This window comes from Podarcis melisellensis, assembly GCF_964234715.1.
Source record: "Podarcis melisellensis genome assembly, chromosome: 15".
Classification (NCBI taxonomy): domain Eukaryota; kingdom Metazoa; phylum Chordata; class Lepidosauria; order Squamata; family Lacertidae; genus Podarcis; species Podarcis melisellensis.
The window spans coordinates 36145919-36164411 of record NC_138532.1 but is presented as its reverse complement, the minus strand read 5'-3'; the positions used below and the strand labels follow the sequence as shown (position 1 = coordinate 36164411).

The 18493-nt window shown below is 41.0% G+C and overlaps 1 protein-coding gene across 2 annotated transcripts in view; it reads left to right on the top strand.

Annotated features, from left to right (window-relative positions):
- PAFAH1B1 (platelet activating factor acetylhydrolase 1b regulatory subunit 1) overlaps nt 1-18493 on the top strand; it is a 53388-nt gene that overhangs the window by 17276 nt on the left and 17619 nt on the right. Inside the window, exons 2-3 of one of the 2 annotated variants that reach the window (XM_081890562.1) lie at nt 8719-8929; nt 18064-18105. In XM_081890562.1, the coding sequence (XP_081746688.1) occupies nt 8898-8929; nt 18064-18105 (74 nt within the window). In that variant the 5' untranslated portion in view covers nt 8719-8897. The remainder of the gene's footprint in view (nt 1-8718; nt 8930-18063; nt 18106-18493) is intronic. The other variant, XM_081890563.1, reaches the window with a different exon arrangement.

Genomic DNA, 18493 nt, shown 5'->3' with positions numbered 1-18493 from the left:
TTCTGCCAGCGATTGAGGTAGCCATGCACCCATGGCTCCGCGGACTTGGAGAGTTTAGAAACTGATTTGCAGAGCCTGGAAGGCTTAAACGCTTACGCACGAGTAGCCCCCTTAATCCCATTACACGTAACAAGAGCCTGTTGGATCAGGCCAATGTCCCTTCTAGTCCAGCATCCTGTTCTCACAGTGGCCAACCAATTTTCTATGGGAAGCCTGCAAGCAGGACCTGAGTGCAACAGTACTCTGCCCACCTAAATGTCATCTAGTGTTAGTGCTCTTTGTGTTGGGGTTTTTATATATATAGAAATACAGTGTGTGTGCATGAGCGCTGTTAAGTAGATGGGAGCAGTAATGTGCAGAGGCTTTATATATAGATTGCCCACTCATATGGGGAAATGGGCTGTGTGTCTTTGATTTTGTTGCTGGAATAGACACTTAAATGGATCTGTTTGTGTATATTCAAGGCTCAAATTGGTTTTGCTCAAAAAACGCAAAAGGCAGCTTGACTCATGCTGATGTTCGGTAAATGCTGTTAGACTATACTGCTTTCTTTTAAACAGTTTACTCTTGAATTTATCCCAGCATGGGCACCTGAATATTGGTTGCTTCAAATCTTGATCTTTTGACCCCTACTCTAGCCTACCACTTAAAATACCACGTCTGCTCTTGCAAGAGAATGTATGTATTTCTGCTGGCGAGAGTTCAGCTGATGAAAGATGTCACTGGTAACATAAACTGCTTTACACACCTCATGAAACCATGAAAGTTCTTTATATGATTTTAGAGCTGGTATGAGCAGGGATGTTGATCCTTTAACAACTGTTGGTTAAGACCTTTTAAACATGGAAAAACAGTTTTGGGCCCTTCACCCCATCTCCAAAAAAGGATACAAATTTGTCAACTGTTTTTTGTTTAGCCAAGCCTATCCAGATATGCCAGTGTGCATTTTCTTATGTAATTTTTAATGCTTGATTTTATTTATTTATTTAAGAAACTTGTTTTAACATTGATGTTTATTAGGTATCCCGATGTATATATTTTTTAATAAACCGCTTAGAGGCTTTATTTACAATCAAGTAGCAAACAAATAATGTTGCTAAAATTATGTCACAAAGCATATGTAAGTGTGTGCCATCTCTTGCTAACATAGCAGAGGATGCAATCAACATACAGTGCACTGCACCCTTACAATCCTCTTGACACCCCTGGTACTTGGCTGTATTATGACGAAAATATTTTTAGGATACATTAGCTGTGTTTGGATCTTCTTATGGAAGGTGGTATGAAAATTGGTAATAACATCCTAGCTATTCCAACAGGAATACAACATTTCCCAGGAAAAATTGTAAGGTGGGCACTTACTGGCCAAGCCAAGGTTTTATTGAGTAGGTTTTTAGAAATTTTATTTGATCTTGCTGTTTCCATATTTATATTTTAGCTTGGATGTGTTGTAACTACTCCAGGCCTTTGGGACAGCGTAGAATAAAAACCTAAAACAAGCTTGGGTATGAATGCTTTTTGACATTTTGAAATTTTTTTGGATTGGTTGCATTTATATTACATTTCTCCCATAGGGGCAAGTGGCTGATACAGAATTTTTTTTCTAGTTGAAAATCTAACATCTAATTATTTTCCTCAGCTTCCTGTTGTATGTGATACTCAGGTCACAAATTAAGGCTTAGCTCTGTTCATCAATTGTTTCGGGAAGTTTTTAATGTCTGTTCTAATCCTGAAGCATATGTAACCCGAGGTACCACTGTATTAGTGCTGAGAAGCATTGCATTCTTGCATGGAAGCAGCTTTGGTGTCTGGATTTTTGGTGATGAATGCTTAAAAGATTTCTAACTTTCCCACACAGTGGTTATTATGTTGACAACCATGAATCTAGTCCTGCATAAAAGTTTTCAAAAATTAAGTCACAAAAGGCGTACTAGCCTGCTTGCTTGTCCTTTAAGACACACAGGCAGTTGGTAGCATTCTTATCTTGTTTACAGCTACCATGGTTTAGCACTATTATGATCAGGTATAGTCATCCTAGGCTATTGGGCTCCTTCTGTGCAGCACTTTCTTTCCAAACCAACCAACTGCAGTTAGCTATGTTTAGTCTCAAAACAAGCCAATTTCAAATCACGGGGTATGAAGCTGGCTTTCTGAAAGTAACCCTAGTTAATGTTGACCACAGTTCCTGGTTTAGATGAAATAACAAGCTACACTGAACTAAAAGCAGAAGCAAAAATTTCTGCTCCTGCAATGCTGCTCATGAAAATTGAAGGGGAGCATGTGTACCTGGGAGGAGGCCAATTTTTCCCCCTGTGGCATTAAGCCCCTGGTTTGGCTTTGTGATCGAATGTGGTTACTGTGGCAGGTAGTTCTAAGGAATTGGCAACTCTGGTGAAGCTGCACTGTCCATAAGAGTTCTATCTAACCCTAGTTTGGTTTAACTTAAAAGGCAATCTACCTACTGAATGGTGCACTTGTTGTGTGTGGATAGCCATCCATGTGGAGTAAATGCACTTTAACCAGATCAAAAGGTCAAGGTTCTTAGTCTCTCTTGGTATTAGCATATAAATAGCAGCTAATGCACCATGGTAATTCTATTTAGACACAATTGTGTGTTCCTATAATTATTAGGAAGTTCATTTGCTTTAAAGGGGAACGTTCATGTTAGAACCATCTTTGCTTCAACGTGATTTGATTCCATATAGGTTGCACATCTTCCACAGTAAGCTCTGTGTGAGGAATTTAAACAGCTATCAAATTCAGGTGAAGAAAAGCCAATAAACAATGAGTATTTTTAAACAAGTAAATTTTGTAGTTTAGAAGCGCAGTGTGATGTCACAGGAAAAAACTGATCTCTCCCTACTTCCCCACTCTGCCTACTTATTTGGAGCGAATTCCATGCACTTTGCTGTATGGGACCAGTGGTGACCAGGGAAGTAGTAAAATACAATACACTCTAGTTGTCATGCATTAGGGTTGCCATACGTCTGGGATTTCCCTGACATGTCTGTATTTTGGGGGCCAGCACCCCTATCTATTTTTGCATTTTGGATTAAATGTCCAGGTTTGGGTTTTTTATTTTTTTTATTATGTTTTTGGTTTTTTTGTGGGGCACATTCATGCCCAGAAGGCACTGTGTCCCGGAACAGGAAGTGGGGTGGCCTGGAGTAGCCTTCTCAGGCCCCGTGCTGGTCCCAGTGGTTGCGAGGCCTTGCACAGCTTTTCTGGGGCAGCTCAGCCTCCCACCATGAGCAGGAGGCCAAAGACAGCAAAGGTAAGAGAGGGGAAGGAAGAGGGAGCAGGCCAGCGAGGAAGGGGTCAGAGGCAGTGAGGGGGTGAGCGAGGAAGATGCAGGATGGTGGGGGGGGGTGTCCCCTGATGGTGGGGTATATGTGGTTTTTGATCCTTGGAATATGGCAGCCCTATCACACATGGCATGCTGCTGTATTGTCCAACATTATTTTCCCCTCTGCCTCTGTTCATTTGATGAAAATAGCACTCTTGGGAACATAGGAAGCTGTCTTACACTATTTCAGACCTTTGGTCCTTCTAGTTCATTACTGTCTACACTAACTGGCAGTGGGTCTTCAGGGTGTTTCTGACCAGCAGTCTACCAGCCCTTTTGGGAGATACTGGGAATTCAACCTTGGATGTTCTGTGCGCAGAGCATGTGCTCTACCATGGATCTGCAGCCCTTTGTGCATTATATTCTATCATTGTTATTTTGAAAATCAAAACCTAAGCTGGGAAAAAAGCAAATGTCAGGTATCAAAATCAAACTCTTATTTCTACTTGAAACAAAATTTCTTCAAAATCAAAGCTACATATATTGGATTTCTAGGTGCCTGCATTGCTAGGCTAGAAAAAAAATGATTCTACCTTCCATTTAAAAAATTTGATACAGGCCTTTTGGATCTGGAAATAATTTTCAGCTCTCATTTTAGTTAAGTAGCTATCTGTTAAGAAAAGACTCAGTCCATGAACTCCCAGGCTTTCAACACCAACAGTGATGTTTTGTAGTCTGTATACAATCAGATAATCCTAAAAGAAGCAGGATAGTTATTTGTAATTTCTGAGAATTTATTTGATATATGTAGAAAGCTGATCTCTGTTCTGAGTGTGCTTTAGCCTTGCAGCAAGAAATGGATCCTGATGGTAACATTGGAGTGGACCTAGGCAGAGAGGCAGTGGCTCCCTTCTCAGTGGCTTCCCAGTGAGTTGTATGAATGGATAACAATGTGGGCCACAGCTGAGAGGAAACAAAAACGATCTGATTTGTATTATTGTCTCTGGCTTTATAAAGGGTAGCAAACTTCCTTTCACCTAGGAAAGCCATTTTTTGTTGCGCTTTGTACGTATTTGTGCAGCTATCCTGAGGAATGATCCTATTTGAAGAGACAAGGAAACATGCATGCACATAAGTGCCATTTAACTCACCCTTTTTTTTAACTCAACCCGTGTTGTTTTCCCCCCAACCACTTTACTTAGAGGCAGAAGAGGATATTTCATTTAGGTATACAGTTGTAGGGCGATTACAACTTGATTTTGATGGAGCCTCTATCTTATTCATGGTGGTAATGAAATATGGAAGGTTGTGGCAGGTCTTTGAGTGCAAGGTTCTATGCTTGGGCCTCTGACAGAAATGAGTTAAAACAGCTGATTTGGGGGGTCCTCCCTGGCTAAGCCAAATCTAGCATGGCTGGCTTCTGTGACTTACAATAACCTCTCCAGCTCTATGTTTAGAATGAAGGTTGAAATAGATTTGCTTCAAGGTTAAGAAGCACCTTGCAAAAAGATTAAAGAATATCACTGGATGGTGGTCTTACTCTGCTTGGCATGGAGTGCAGAATATCTGGTAGGATCAAAAAAGCTGCTTAAGCTCATAAAATTGATTTGCATCTTTTTAAAACGGCTGACTCTTCATTTTGAAAGCCTCCTTAATTTCAAATGCAGTTTATTATTCAGCAAGAGTGGCTGTTGTTCCAAGACAATGTAAATCCCTTTCGAGTCAAGTAATATTGGGTTCGGTTTGAGACTGTTAGTATCCCAACAAAATATTGATTTGCTGCCATTAGAATTCCAACCTCCAGCTTATAAGCATTCTTCTAGTCCTCCTCCTTATGCAGTAAAATGAGAAATTTAGGATGATCAGATGGAATTCAGTAGGAGTCATGCATTAATTCTTCTTAAGTGTAGACTGGTTTAATGTGCATAAATTATTGCAGACGTTCTTTCTGCTTCTGTTTCAGAATTATGATGCAGACTTCCAGACTTGCTTGTTTGTGCTTTTGGGGAAATACTTACTAGTCACAGCATTTATACCCCTTTCTTGAGAAAGAATGGCTTAAGAGTAAGTAATAAAAACAACACAGTCCCTACCTTCAGGCTTAGAATCTGAAAAGATGTGACACAAAAGAATAAAGTGATGGAGAGGGAAGAGAAAAATGACATCAGGCTCCTGATAAAAAGTTCTTACAATGACCAGCTTGAAGGGAAACGAGCTGCTTATAGTCAAAAACAAATTAGGTCTTAATGAGTCACACCATCTTGGAAGTGACTGTAATGCAGGCAGAAGTTGTTGACTTTACAACCACCTTCCCTGACAGATGTTGCCTGGGGCTGATAGGAGTTGCAGTCTAAAACATCTGAAGGGCACGGTGTTGGGAAAGGCTGCTTTACAGGGTGGGGCCTGTTCAGCCTAGCTGCATAGGCCAGAACTTATTCCTCCCACTGCTGCAGGTAGGTTCTCAGGGGCCCAGTTGATACCATCATCCTCACAGCAGATAGTTGATGTTCTTATAGGCAGTTGGTTCCAAAATCCTGGGGAGGGACCACCTGACCTGGCCCAGGTAATGAAAGCAATGAGTGGATATGGTAGATCCTTTTGCCGGTTCTTTTAAAACAGGGAGGCTACAAATGGTATCTGGTAGGAGTTTGTTTTTAATGCACTTTGACCTCTTTTCCTGGATCTAATTTATTTCGATTGCCTTTGTAGCTTTGGTTGCTACTAGTGACTTGTGGCATGCAGAACTTCTTGTCAGAGTACATACATAACAACCAGGCAGTGCTTCTGGCACTGTGCAGGATGACGACACTGCTGTTTACACAGCAGCAACACCTGCAGTACTTGGATTCCTTCTAAGATCATAGAGGCAGCTCTTTGTCGGAATGGCACATCTGTCCTCGCTGACAACTGCAGCAGCGGAATGATGCCAGTTGAGAGAAGAGGCACTGTTGTGTGTGTGTCTGTGAGGCCACAACAACAAATAATATTCTGTCTGGCTGACTCCTAAAATGATAGCAAATTGTTATCATAGGTGAAAGAGTCCATCCCATCCCATGCAAGCTCTGCTGAGAATCTTTATATGTTTATGACTTCTCGTATTTGGGGAATAAAAGAAGAGTCTCCAAAGTGAGGTAATGAGAACTCTAATGAAGTTAGCATCTGTAAAAGAATGCTAAAATTCTTGAGGAGCTGAATTGCTTTCTGTGTGCAAAATTCCAGGAAAAATCTCAAGTGTTTCATGTTTACCAACTCTAGTTTGACACCCAAGTTTTATGAAAAACTATGTAGATACAGTAAGTGTGCAACTTACTGGCATTTAACTTGTGCTCATTCAGCTTCATGTGCTTGGTAATTTAAAAGGGGGGGGGCAGATGCCTGCGGAAAAAAAATGGCAATCCCACATGCCATTGAACCCAATGTGTTTTGACTACGGTATATGTAATTTTGGCTTTAGGCGAGATCCTGGAATGTAAGCCCCGTGTAAGTTGTGGGCTTACTTCACAAGCTGACTATATGCTTAAAACAAGACACATGAAGTATCTCAAGCTCATATTGAGCAGCTCTTCCTTCCTCATTGATCATTTTAAAAATAGCATTTAGGCAGAGCTTTAGGTGGGTCAGTATTATCCTAATGCATATGGGGTAAGTAAGGCCATCTAGTGAGCTCATGGCAAAGTTAACACTTGGTGTAGATACTTAAAGTTGTGTTTTCTTTTTAAAAAATCATTTTGTTGTGCTGTTGCTTGAATATTACTATGCATTAAACCAATGGTTTTTTCTGGGGGTACACTGGGGTATGCATGCCACTAAACATTTTGTCAATCTAAGTTTGGCCTCATTGAGGGGCAGGGCAGTATTTCAAAATGAGTAGGAAAAAGAGAGTATCCCTAAACATTACTTTTTTTTTTTTTTTTAGCAAAAAAGCACTGCATTAAACTCTTTTCCCCAAAATGCTACCTTGATACCACCAAGGAAAGTTGGTATGGACTAGTTTCATTGAGGTATCTAGTAAACCTGTGTCTGAGTTGTACCACTTCAGTCTGGTGTTTTAAACTCTTTGCTGCACTTTATCACCTGAAAATAATTAATGATCACAAATCTCACTTTAAAAGTTTCATTGATAGTTGTTTTTGTAGGACTGGCCTTGGAGAGGTTCTATGGATTGAGTATGTGGCAGTTTGGCCAAGGTAACCCTGCCATTCTGGTGTCATCAAGGCTTCAGATTTCATAAGAGAGACAGTGACAGCATACAAAAGTAGTGGAAAAATAAATGCCTTTTAATAGAATCGTAGAGTTGAAAGGAACCACAAGGGTAATCTAGTCCAACCCCCTGCAATGCAGGAATCCTTTTTTACCCACAGAGGGTTGAATCCATGGCCCTGAGATTGAGTCTTATGTTCTATCGACTGAGCTGTCCTGTCTGTACCCCATAAAGAAGTGGAGAAATCATAGCCATTAACTCTTAAGTACAGAAAGAAATGACTTGAGTTCTTGGGTCACTGGTACTCTGTAACCTGCCTGTTAATCTTTACATGTTGAACATAGTAATAATGTTATTGGACTATTGTCTGTAGTTCACTGGGTTTTGGCTGATGAGTCATGACTTGAAACTTGCTCCGTAATTTGTATTGTATTACTAGTGCCAATACAATTTTCAGTTTTTAAAATACTTTAAGAGGAAGAGAGAACATTTTTATGCTGTAGGACTGACTGTTTTTACAGTTGTTTCTTCTTCTTGGAGACCCTTGCCTGGAACTGGTGTTCAGTGGGAAGGGAGCTAAGGGTCTCTAGCAAACTAATTTGCCCCTCATCAAGTGATTAAACCAGTATAAATTCAATATAAAGTTTGGCATGTGTCCAGAAACTGAGAGAAAGAAAGAGGATGAGGAGCAAGGTGGGCACCTGTAGTAAAAATAAAACAAAATAGTGAATTTCATATGGCAGGATGGAGCTAAAGGTTGGTCCCCATTCTAAAGGCCGACCCTAGTGGAATTACAAAAGTATTTATTATGTTTTCTGCACTCTGCATAGTTGTTGCTTTTCTCTTTGTTATGATGGATGACAAAGTTATATGCAATCCTTAATTTTCCCAGCTTCTACCAACAAGACTTACTTTTTTGCCCAGGTATAGGATCAGCCCGTTTAATGTGTTTGAACTTACTGTTTTTTTCTGTGTTAGATGCTTTTATGTTTTATTAACTATGTTTTATTAGCTGTGTGTTAGATGCTTTTATGTTTTATTAGCTAAAGGCTGTAATTATCTTTTAATAGAATATTGTACACTGCTTAAGAGTTTTTAAAAAACTTATTAAGCAGTTTATAAATGTTTTCAACAAATAAATAAAAATAACATTTGTCTAATGAGTAGTCAGTACTTCAGTGTTGCAGAAGTTGTTCATAGCAATAATTGCACAAACTCTTGCATTTTCTAGATGGAATGAATCTTCCTTGTTGAATGCATCCTGTCTGCTTGGTAGAGTTTACTTGTGGAGACACATTGTCCTTTGGGTTGAAGCCACTTTGTGGCAGACTGAATTGTGGATCCCAGAATCCCAAGCTGCTTGACGAGGAGGAGACAGCTGAATCACGTTAACTTGACATCACAGCCACAATGGTGCTGTCACAGAGGCAACGAGATGAACTGTAAGTAGCTCAAGAATATTAATCTTACCTTGCTTTCAGTTGGCTGTTATGGATCGGACGCGATCATGTTTTCTTAACCAATTTTAAAGCTTTCTGTGGGCATCTTAATCAGAATGCACTAGACATTAGTTTTTAAAAAACAATTTAAAAAACAGATCTGGCCACAAAGCAAGAATGAAGAAATGGGTTTAGTAATTTTGTGGGATCCTCCAAATTCTGAAGCTAAGCAGTGTGCTGGCCATGATGTTAATTTGTTTTTTTGGGAGATGGGTGGGAATGGGATGGAATTTGTATTCTGGAAAAAAAAAATCTTCCTACTCAACTTGGCAGGCTTTGTAAGCACATGTCTGATATGCTTCTGTTAACTTTGAAGCTGCGGTTGTGGGCTGTTCCACAGTTGATGCCATGGGATATCAGGAGTGGGACAGGTGGGAATGGCTTGGGAAAACTGCCTTGCAGGCCAAATTGGGACCCAGTTACCTCACATTCTGGAGGTTCCTTACTCATGCTACAGAAGGTCCTTACAAGAAATCGGTGGCAAGCCCAGTTCTTTTCAGGTTTATTTTTACTGCTCAGAGGGCTGTCTTTGCCAAGTCTTCAATCTGGACTGAGCATTTTGTTCCTCCTGCTGCTGTTCTAATGATTGTCGATACTGTTAATATGTATTAGGATGAAATTTTTGTTTTATTGTAGACCATCCTTAGTGCGCTTGATTGGTTGGACATACATTCTTTATAAAAAGAAACACAGACCTGTCAGAAACCTATACAGTTAAGCCTGAGTACATTCCTGACTCCCTGCTTTTCTTCCCTATCTGCCTGTCATCTGCCCCAGGTTTTTTATATTGTGAGATTGTGGTCTGGAACATGAGTCTTTTGCTTGTACAATATCTAATACGTTTTTATTTCTAAATATTTTCAACCTACACTTCAGCTATAGTGATAGGACTGTTTACAAACTTAATTGTTTTATTCTAACTCAGGCATAGGCAAACTCAGACCTCCAGATGTTTTGGGACTACAACTCCCATTAAACCTAGCTAACAGAACCAGTGGTCAGGGATGATGGGAGTTGTAGTCCCAAAACATTTGGAGGGCCAAGTTTGCCTATGCCTGTTCTAGCTTGAATACCAAATTTATCTTAAAGCTTCAAAGTTATAAATGCAGGATTAAAATGACATCTAAAATGCACAGGAAAGTAAGAAGGTCTTTCTTTACTTGCTGCTGAAAGAACAGTAAGAAAGGTGCCAGGTGGAATTTCTGTGGAGAGTGTACCACAACAGGGGTGCCACTACTGGAAAGACCTTGGGTAGGGAAAGCACCTGTTAGATAATATATGGAGGGAGATGTTTCTTAACGTTCCCAGTCCTGACCTGCGAAGGGCTTTACAGGTCAAAACCAGCTCTTCTCAGTTGGGCCTGAAAATGGGTAGGAACTGTTACAGTTTTCAAAGTATGGCTATAATATACCCAGTCCCAGTCTGCAGAATATGGTTTCTATATTGCTAACAAAAATTTGTGATAAGAATAAATAATTGTAATGCTCTCTTGAGGAAGGGTTTATTTTCCGTAAATGTACAGCTATTGCAGTTGCTGGTGCACATTTTTCCTGTATTTTGGGGGTTTTGGGCAGAGTTGGCTAGCATATTCCAAGGATTCACTGAGGCTGAGAGCACTTGCTCACAAAGGGCACTGCTTTTCTCTTTCTGCATGAGTTGGGCGGTAGACAAAATTATTTGATACTCCTGTTAAGATACTTACGGCATTCCAAGAACTTAACACTGTATGTTAAGCAAACGTGTAATGCTGGCAAGGTGATCTTTCAGCAGTATTTGAACAGTTAACTGGTTAGTTAATTGCTAACTGATCTGCTGACAAATATTGTCCTGCTTCAGCCAGCCAAGTAAATGCCAGGTCCCTTTCATTTAGGCCACAGTCTACCTTGACTGTCAGAGCACCATCTGTTAGAACAGGGGTGTCTCTTTTGTCCTCATCACTGCAGGGGTCAATATCTGATGCTTGCACTGACATGCATGCTAATCTCTGGAGCATGTGCCAGCATTGTGATGTCTGCTGCTGTTAAATTGACTTCTTGCTTTGCTCATTCTTGGTCACATGGTAGCTCAAAAACAACTGCAAATGGTTGGAATAAAGACTGTGTGTTCTGAAGTTTTAACTGCATAACATCTGCAAATAGGATGACAAATTATGTGACAAATGCTGAATTTATATCTCCACTATTGATTTCATTGGTTAAAAACATCGTCTAGTAATGGTTCTGCTGGCAGTCATGAGGAGGAGCAGAAAGCTATGCAGAGCCTGAAGCCTTGTACCCACACTTTCAACACTATCTCTGCAAGATTTATTTTAAAAAAGAGAAACAAAGTTCTGTGCCTTCCACAAATTAGTGTATTTTTACACCCACACCCACACACCTGTTTACAAGGGAAGGTGACTCCTAGCCTGCACAGTACCTCTGATGACTACAGCATCTGATGACTGCAGCATTTTAATGAAGGTGTGGTTGAATAGCCTGCCCACACTTTTGCTTGTAACAGAAACTAAAATTGTTTTCAGGAGTTGAACAGGAGTCATGGTCTACACATGCAGGAGAATGAGGTGGGAGGGAATGCCACTTCTCATTGCTCTTTTGTGTGCTAAGTGGATTCCAGGTAAAAGTTACTGTACCAGGGATACCCTGTGGTATTAGTGTTTTGATTGCAGAGCATTTTTTAATACAGCGAAGCATTCAGAAACTGATCCGGCCGCAATCTGAAATGAAAATAGTCCATTCTCCACTTCATTTTTGCTGCATGTAAAGACCAGGCATAACAGTTTGTTGCTGCATCTCTTTGGGCTGTGTTATGTTATCACAGTGTGTAAGTGCACGTGCTTCATAACTGTGAAACCCCTTACACTGCTCTTCCTGGGATTGGTGATGCTGTGTGTCAAGCTTAACTTCTGTTTCCTGGTCTTTCATTTTAAGAAATAGTGATTGCTTCCAAGCCTTGCAGAATTTAGTCAACCCTGCTGTGAGCAGATACAGATATAAGGTGGGATTTATTAGACCAATTCAGCCATGAGCCCACCTTAGGCAAGCAGCTCTCCCATAGGCTCTTATTCCCCTTCCTGCAATTTGGGATGAGGGATAACCAACCTATAGAATAGTCCAGCATTTTAAGGAATACTTGAAAATGTCTGCAAAGTACTTCCAACATTTGGTTTTGACCCTGTAAATCAGTGATGACCAAACTTGGCCCTCCAGCTGTTTTGGGACCATAATTCCCATCATCCCTGACCACTGGTCCTGTTTGGCCAGCAATGCTGTAATGAATATTATTATTCTAGCCCATGTCTGTCAACACTTGCAATGAAAATGCCCCTGTAGACCAGCAACACCTGTGTGCAGCTTGGTGATATAGCCAAAACAAGGACAATGAAGTCCCCAAAGCGACTGTCAAGGCTCCCTCATTTTTTAATTTAATTTTATTGAATGTATATCCCACCTTTTCTCCAAGGAGCTCATGGTGGTGTACATGGTTCTGGTACCCATTTAATCATCAAAACCAACCCTGTGAAGTGAGGTAAGCTAAGAGGCAGTGACTGGTCCCCAAGATCGCCCAGTGAACTTTGTGGTCAAGTGGGTATTTGAACCCTGATCTCCCAAATCCTAATTTGATACTCTAACCCACTACACCACACTGACTCTCAGAGTTAACATGTTGGCTTGTTAGGCATTTATATGTTTGAGAGATTCATTTTGTTCTTGTTCCATCTGGTATGGGTGGGGCTGCCTCAAATTAGCAGGTGTGACGTTGCAGAGCAACAACAAACACAAGAAACTTGTGCACCCTGTTACTGCATCTGAAGATGTCAGGCCAGTGCAGTGCAGTGCAGGTTTTGCTGACATCCTCGTGTGCATCTTACTTTCATGAGAGGAGGACAGAGCTGTGAAGATGACATTAGATTAATGTTCCTTTAACTTGTATTTGATAAGTGAGTTGGTGGTATTTTTGCAAGTCTGTTGGCACCCTGCTATGAACCTAGTCCAGGGGTCAGCAGACGTTTTCAGCAGGGGGCCCATCCACTGTCCTTCAGACGTTGTGGGGGGCCGGACTATATTTTGAAGGGGAAAAAATGAACAAATTCCTATGCCCCACAAATAACCCAGGGATGCATTTTAAATAATAGGGCGCATTCTACTTTTGTAAAAACACGCTGATTCCCAGACCGTCTGCAGGTCGGATTTAGAAGGCGATTGGGCCAGATCAGGCCCCCAGGCCTTAGTTTGCCTACCCATGACCTAGTCATTATAAAAAGCAATAGTAAATGAGCAGTAGAAAGGCCAGTACTCATGTTGTTTTAAACCAGAGGTTGCTAACCTGTGGGCTTCTGGATGTTGTTGGACTCACAACCTCCAGCAAGATATTGGGAGTTGGAGTCCAGCAACATATGAAGGGTCACAGTTTTCTTTCACCTGCTTTAAACCACAGTTTAGATTAGACTTATGCATCCTGTTAGTGCAGATCTGAACCTGCCAAGCCAATGCAATACAGTTCTTAAATTCTGAGTTGAAGTGAACGAGTAATGTTCTGGTGGTGCATGTTGTTCAATAAGCCCAGTGCTGCTGCTTCCCTGTTCTTTTCTTCAGTGCACGAGGGAACAAACAAACCAGAGGCTGGCTTGATGTTAAAGTGTGAGTCAGCACTCAGGGATTTTTCTCTCCTAACCATCATGTTAAACCAAGGTTTGTTCTTGGCTTGCTGTCATGGCTTGTTAGTAGTGCTGGTTCATGTCTAATGTCTCTGTTTTATTTCCTCCCTAGAAAACTGAAGAAAGGAGTGAAGCATGATTTGCTTGTTCATCTTAAAGCATAGTTTAAAATAAACTAAGGTTTAATGTGATTGTTAATTGGGACACACACACACCCATCACAGGGAAAGCCCAAAATTTTCAGTCCCTGCGAATGAGTTATATTTGTTCCACTGTATAATTAAACTAAGTGCCTTCATATATGGAGAGAGAGCGCGCACATGAGCAATTTTTTAAAAAGTAAAGGGGGAAAATAAATTGTAGCACAAATTGACATTAAGAATGGGGATATTCTCATTCTCCCATTGACATTTAGAGATACGGATGCTTCATGATCTCTGCTGCATCCAACAAGGAGCAGATTCTGCGCCAGGAGGCACTTCCTTCCAACAGTTATTGTACTGGGACCTCTGTAGTAAATAGTCTTAGGTTCCAGGTGGCCTTATCTCTGGTGATGCATGTTAGCTTTGTTTAATTTCTTGCAGGCCAATTTGAAGAGAGGTTCAATTGAACCACTCTCATCTTAGCTCCCTGCTTGTCCATTGTTCTTAAAACACCAGAGAAGAGAGTTTAAGCCAGCTTTGCAACTCTGCTAAAAGCTCTCTGAAGTGGAAAGGTTTTCAATCTGCCTTCAAAAGGCTGAAAGAAGTTGCCAAGGGAAATTTTTGGGGTAGGAAGTTCATAACTGCCGTATCACTACCAAGAAGTGACTCGATCAGCCCTCACCATCTTGGTGCCATTTGGGTGTTTCAGACTCCCAGCAATCATTAGCCCCTGGCTGGAATGGCCAATGGCCACAGGTGATGAGTTGTAGTCAACAAAACGTTTGGAAGGGACCAAGTGGGTGAATGCTGGTCTAGATCATATGACCGCGCACAGTACCTCAGGTAGCAGGGACATTTGCAAAGGAGACTCTGGATGGTCCTAATGTATAGAGGAGTGTATTGTAACCAGTTTTTTATTATATGAAGTTGCTGGAAGAAGTCAATTGAAGGATTTGAATTTTAAGATGTTGCTTTCTATGTTGTAATTTTGATTCATTGATTTTTTTTATTAAATTCCTACTTGTTTTATTTTTTTTGCACTGTTCTGTGAATGTAGGGGTGTGTGACACACACAAAAGTAAAGGCACAGCGTCCAAGTCTGCAAACACCCTTCTAATTGAAATGTAAAATCGACTTAAAAAGCAACAGCATGGCTATGAAATTTGAGAAGCAGTTTTAATTACGTTTGGGTGGCTCGGCAATTTTTCTATCATTTTTAGGTCCAAAGAGCCTATGTCTAATCGCAGTAGATCAGATAAGGAAGAACAAACTCTTGGTCTGGTAATCCAGCACCCTTTGTTCTTCTAATTATTTCGGATGATCAAAACTATCTGATCCAACTGCAAACACTTTCTAGTGGGGTGTGGGCCATTGGTCACGTTCCAGGGCCAGAATTTTGTCTGAGCGTCTTGGGTGCTTTTCCTTGAAGAATTGAAGAGCTCCAGCCTGCTTGGTTGAGCATTCTCAGCATTCTTCCCTTGGGGCTCGGGGGACTGCACCAGGCTCTCCTCCTTCTGACCCCTCGCCACACAATCCTCAATGCTCTCCAACTTCCAGAAGATGAACGCCAGAGACCTTCCAGTGAGAAGGCTTTGCTCACCAATCAAGCTTAACAGTTCTCCAGTAAATAACTCCTCTGTTGCTCCAGGCAGATTAGTTAGCTTTTGAGATGTTATTTGAATGGCAGTATGGGCTGTTACTTTGAGCTGCTTGGGTTGCTCTAATCTTTGTGGGCTTTCCTGTAGGTCTGTTTTTCTTTGAACCTTTTGATCTAAGGCCTTTTAGCTGTTTGGGGGGATCTTGCCAGTCACTGTCTAGCTGCTGAGAATTGGAACTATCTAGGGATTGTTTGTCACTGCCATGGAGATTATTTCCCTCCTCCGTTTGGACTTCCGAACTTGTTCCTAGGCCATCAGTAGCTCCCTTTGCTATTTTGGGTTATCCATTCTGAGAAGTCAGTCAAACTTAGTTGTTTAGATTTGGATCTGGTCAAGTGGCTTGGCACAGAACTGCTTTTTCTTGGGCATCAGGGCAGGGTCAAGACCCCCGGAACAATCCAAAACAATCCTCGTTACTTACGATTTGTTCAGTTTCTGAACTGGGGATGGAAAATTTTAGTCAGTAGACAAAACTGCAAGTCAGTCACAGAGGCAGGTTTCATCGGGCGTTCATTGTTGTGGTAAATCAGGTTGAGCGGTAAAACAATAAAACAATAAACTAAAAACAAGGAGAGGCGATGAGACAGCCAGTAAGACATTAAAAATGTGAGATTAGAATCAGGAAGTAGCTAAAAACTACTTAAAAGCTTTATTGAAGGCAGGAGCTCTGCCTAGGCTGCTGTCTCGGCCGCCATCTTGGAAAAGTCAGGACCATGCCATTTTTACTTTCGCGAATGAGTGGCCCCCTGTCTCCATTACCGAGTTACAAGTTTAATTGATCAGATAAAAGCAGGAAAGGCTGCCAGCCCTGATGCTATTCCATCTGAATTGATCAAAGCCAAGTCAGAGTGGTGGGCTTTGATACTAGCGGATCTATTCACTGTGATAGATAGATCTGGTATCATGCCTAACTCATGGCAGCAATCTATAATTATCCCAATCTTTAAAAAGGGTGACAAAAAGCTGCCATCCAACTATTGGCCAATAAGTCTATTGTCAAACATTGGGAAATTGTGCGCTAAACATCTGCTAAATAAACTAACTACTTGGCTTGATGAAAATAACATCATAGGTCCAAGAGCAGGCAGGGCTTAGGCCAGGGAAATCCACTTTACGCAACTGCATGGTGTTATCTCACTTAGCCGCTAAGTAAATGCGGCTTCATAAAGAATGTCTTTATGTGGCCTTCCTAGATATCAAGGCTACTTTTGACACTGTTGACAGGGGGCTGTTATGGACCAAATTGGAGATAATGGGCCTAGAACCTAGATTACTATACTTGATCAAAAAGCTTTATACAAATAACACCTATCATATAAGAACAACACTGGGGAATGTAATGACAGATCTCATCATTATAAACTGAGGAGTAAAGCAGAGCTGTGTACTCGCTCCCTCTCTTTTTAATCTTTTTCTTAATGACCTCACTTCTTCACTAAAACAGGTGGATACCCCAAAACTCAACGCATCAAGCATCCCCATTCTCCTATACGCAAATGACATGATTTTGCTTTTATGGACAAGAATTGGCCTAAAACGATTGTTAAATTCCTGTATCGACTATCTGTCCAGAATGAAATTGTGCATGAACTTTGATAAAACCAAAATAATGGTTTTTGGGAATTCACGCAAGAGCTATAGCTGGGTACTTGGTGGAAAACCCATCCAGCAGGTATTTGAATTTAACTATCTGGGAATTACATTCCATCATAGGCTTCTGTGGTGCTCGTACCGTGCAACAGCGGTGAATGCCAGTAAGATGTCTATGCAGGCCATAATGCCATTTTTCATAACAAGAGGTAATTTGCCTATCCCCTCTGCCCTCAAGGTCCTCAACGCCAAAATAATAGCTCAGTTGCTCTATGGAATTCCAGTCTGGCTGCCAGGGTTTACCCAGTTGGTAGAACTAGTGCAGGCAGCTTTCCTTTTTAAGATTTTTGCTGTCCCACGTTGTGCACCCTATGCAGCCTTGTGTCTAGAGGGAGGTCAACACAAGGTAGAGACCGTTGTTTCTTCTATGTTGGTCAAACATCTACCCCGCATTAGATAAAGATCCCTTCCTCGGTGGTCTTGTCAGACCCCTTTCTTTCCCCAGGGCTACAACAGTTTAACATAAAGGTACAGCAACTTGGACTGTCAATGGAACTTTTCCGATTGATGCCTCCACCATCTGCCAAGTCTAATAAAAACTAGGTTGTGGGACATTGAATGCCAGGAACTAACAGCAGCAGCAGAGAAAACATGTTCCCCTCTTTACTTTCAGCTTTCTTGGGCACATGAAACTAATTATAATTATCTTGAATTTCTGCTTATCCCTCAAGAAAGAAGGGCATTTTCGATGGCCAGGTTTAATTCAAACCCATCATACCTCCTTTGTGGTAGGTTCTCAGGAATGGTGGAAGAAGAAAGAATTTGCCCATGTGAAGATCACCTGATGGAAACTCTTACTCACATGGTTCTTAAATGTAAACTATATGCTGATCTCCGCCAGCAGTTTCTAGATCAACTCTGCATCACCAAATGGAAACCAGAGTTGGAGGTCATACATTTTCTATTGCTGGGGAATGATCAGGAGCTCACCAAATTAGTGGCTAAATATCTTTATTTGGTTTTTTGTCGCAGAAACACATTGCAGACGCCTGATCTCCCCGGAGACCTAGAGATGTAATGTTAGAATTTTTTTTGCCTCTTTTCATTTGACAAATGAAGGGGAGGTGGTAATTCTGTATTGATTTACTATGGATGTTTGTATGTGATGCCAATAAAAGGTTTGATGATGAGACAAAAAAGAAGAAGAAAAGAAATAAAAGATATGGGAGGGAATGTTGCTTCAGATACTAATGCTAAGTAAGACTTTTAGGGTCAAAGCCAGCACTTAAAATTGAAGATGGAAACAGGTAACCAATATAGATCTCTTAGGGTGTTGTGTGGTCCTTGCAGAGTGTACCAGTTACAAATACAGATGCTGGCATTTTTGACCTGTTGAAGCTTTTGAATTCTCTTCAAATGCAGATTTGCACAGAGTGCATTAGAGTGATAGGGCAGGTATCTC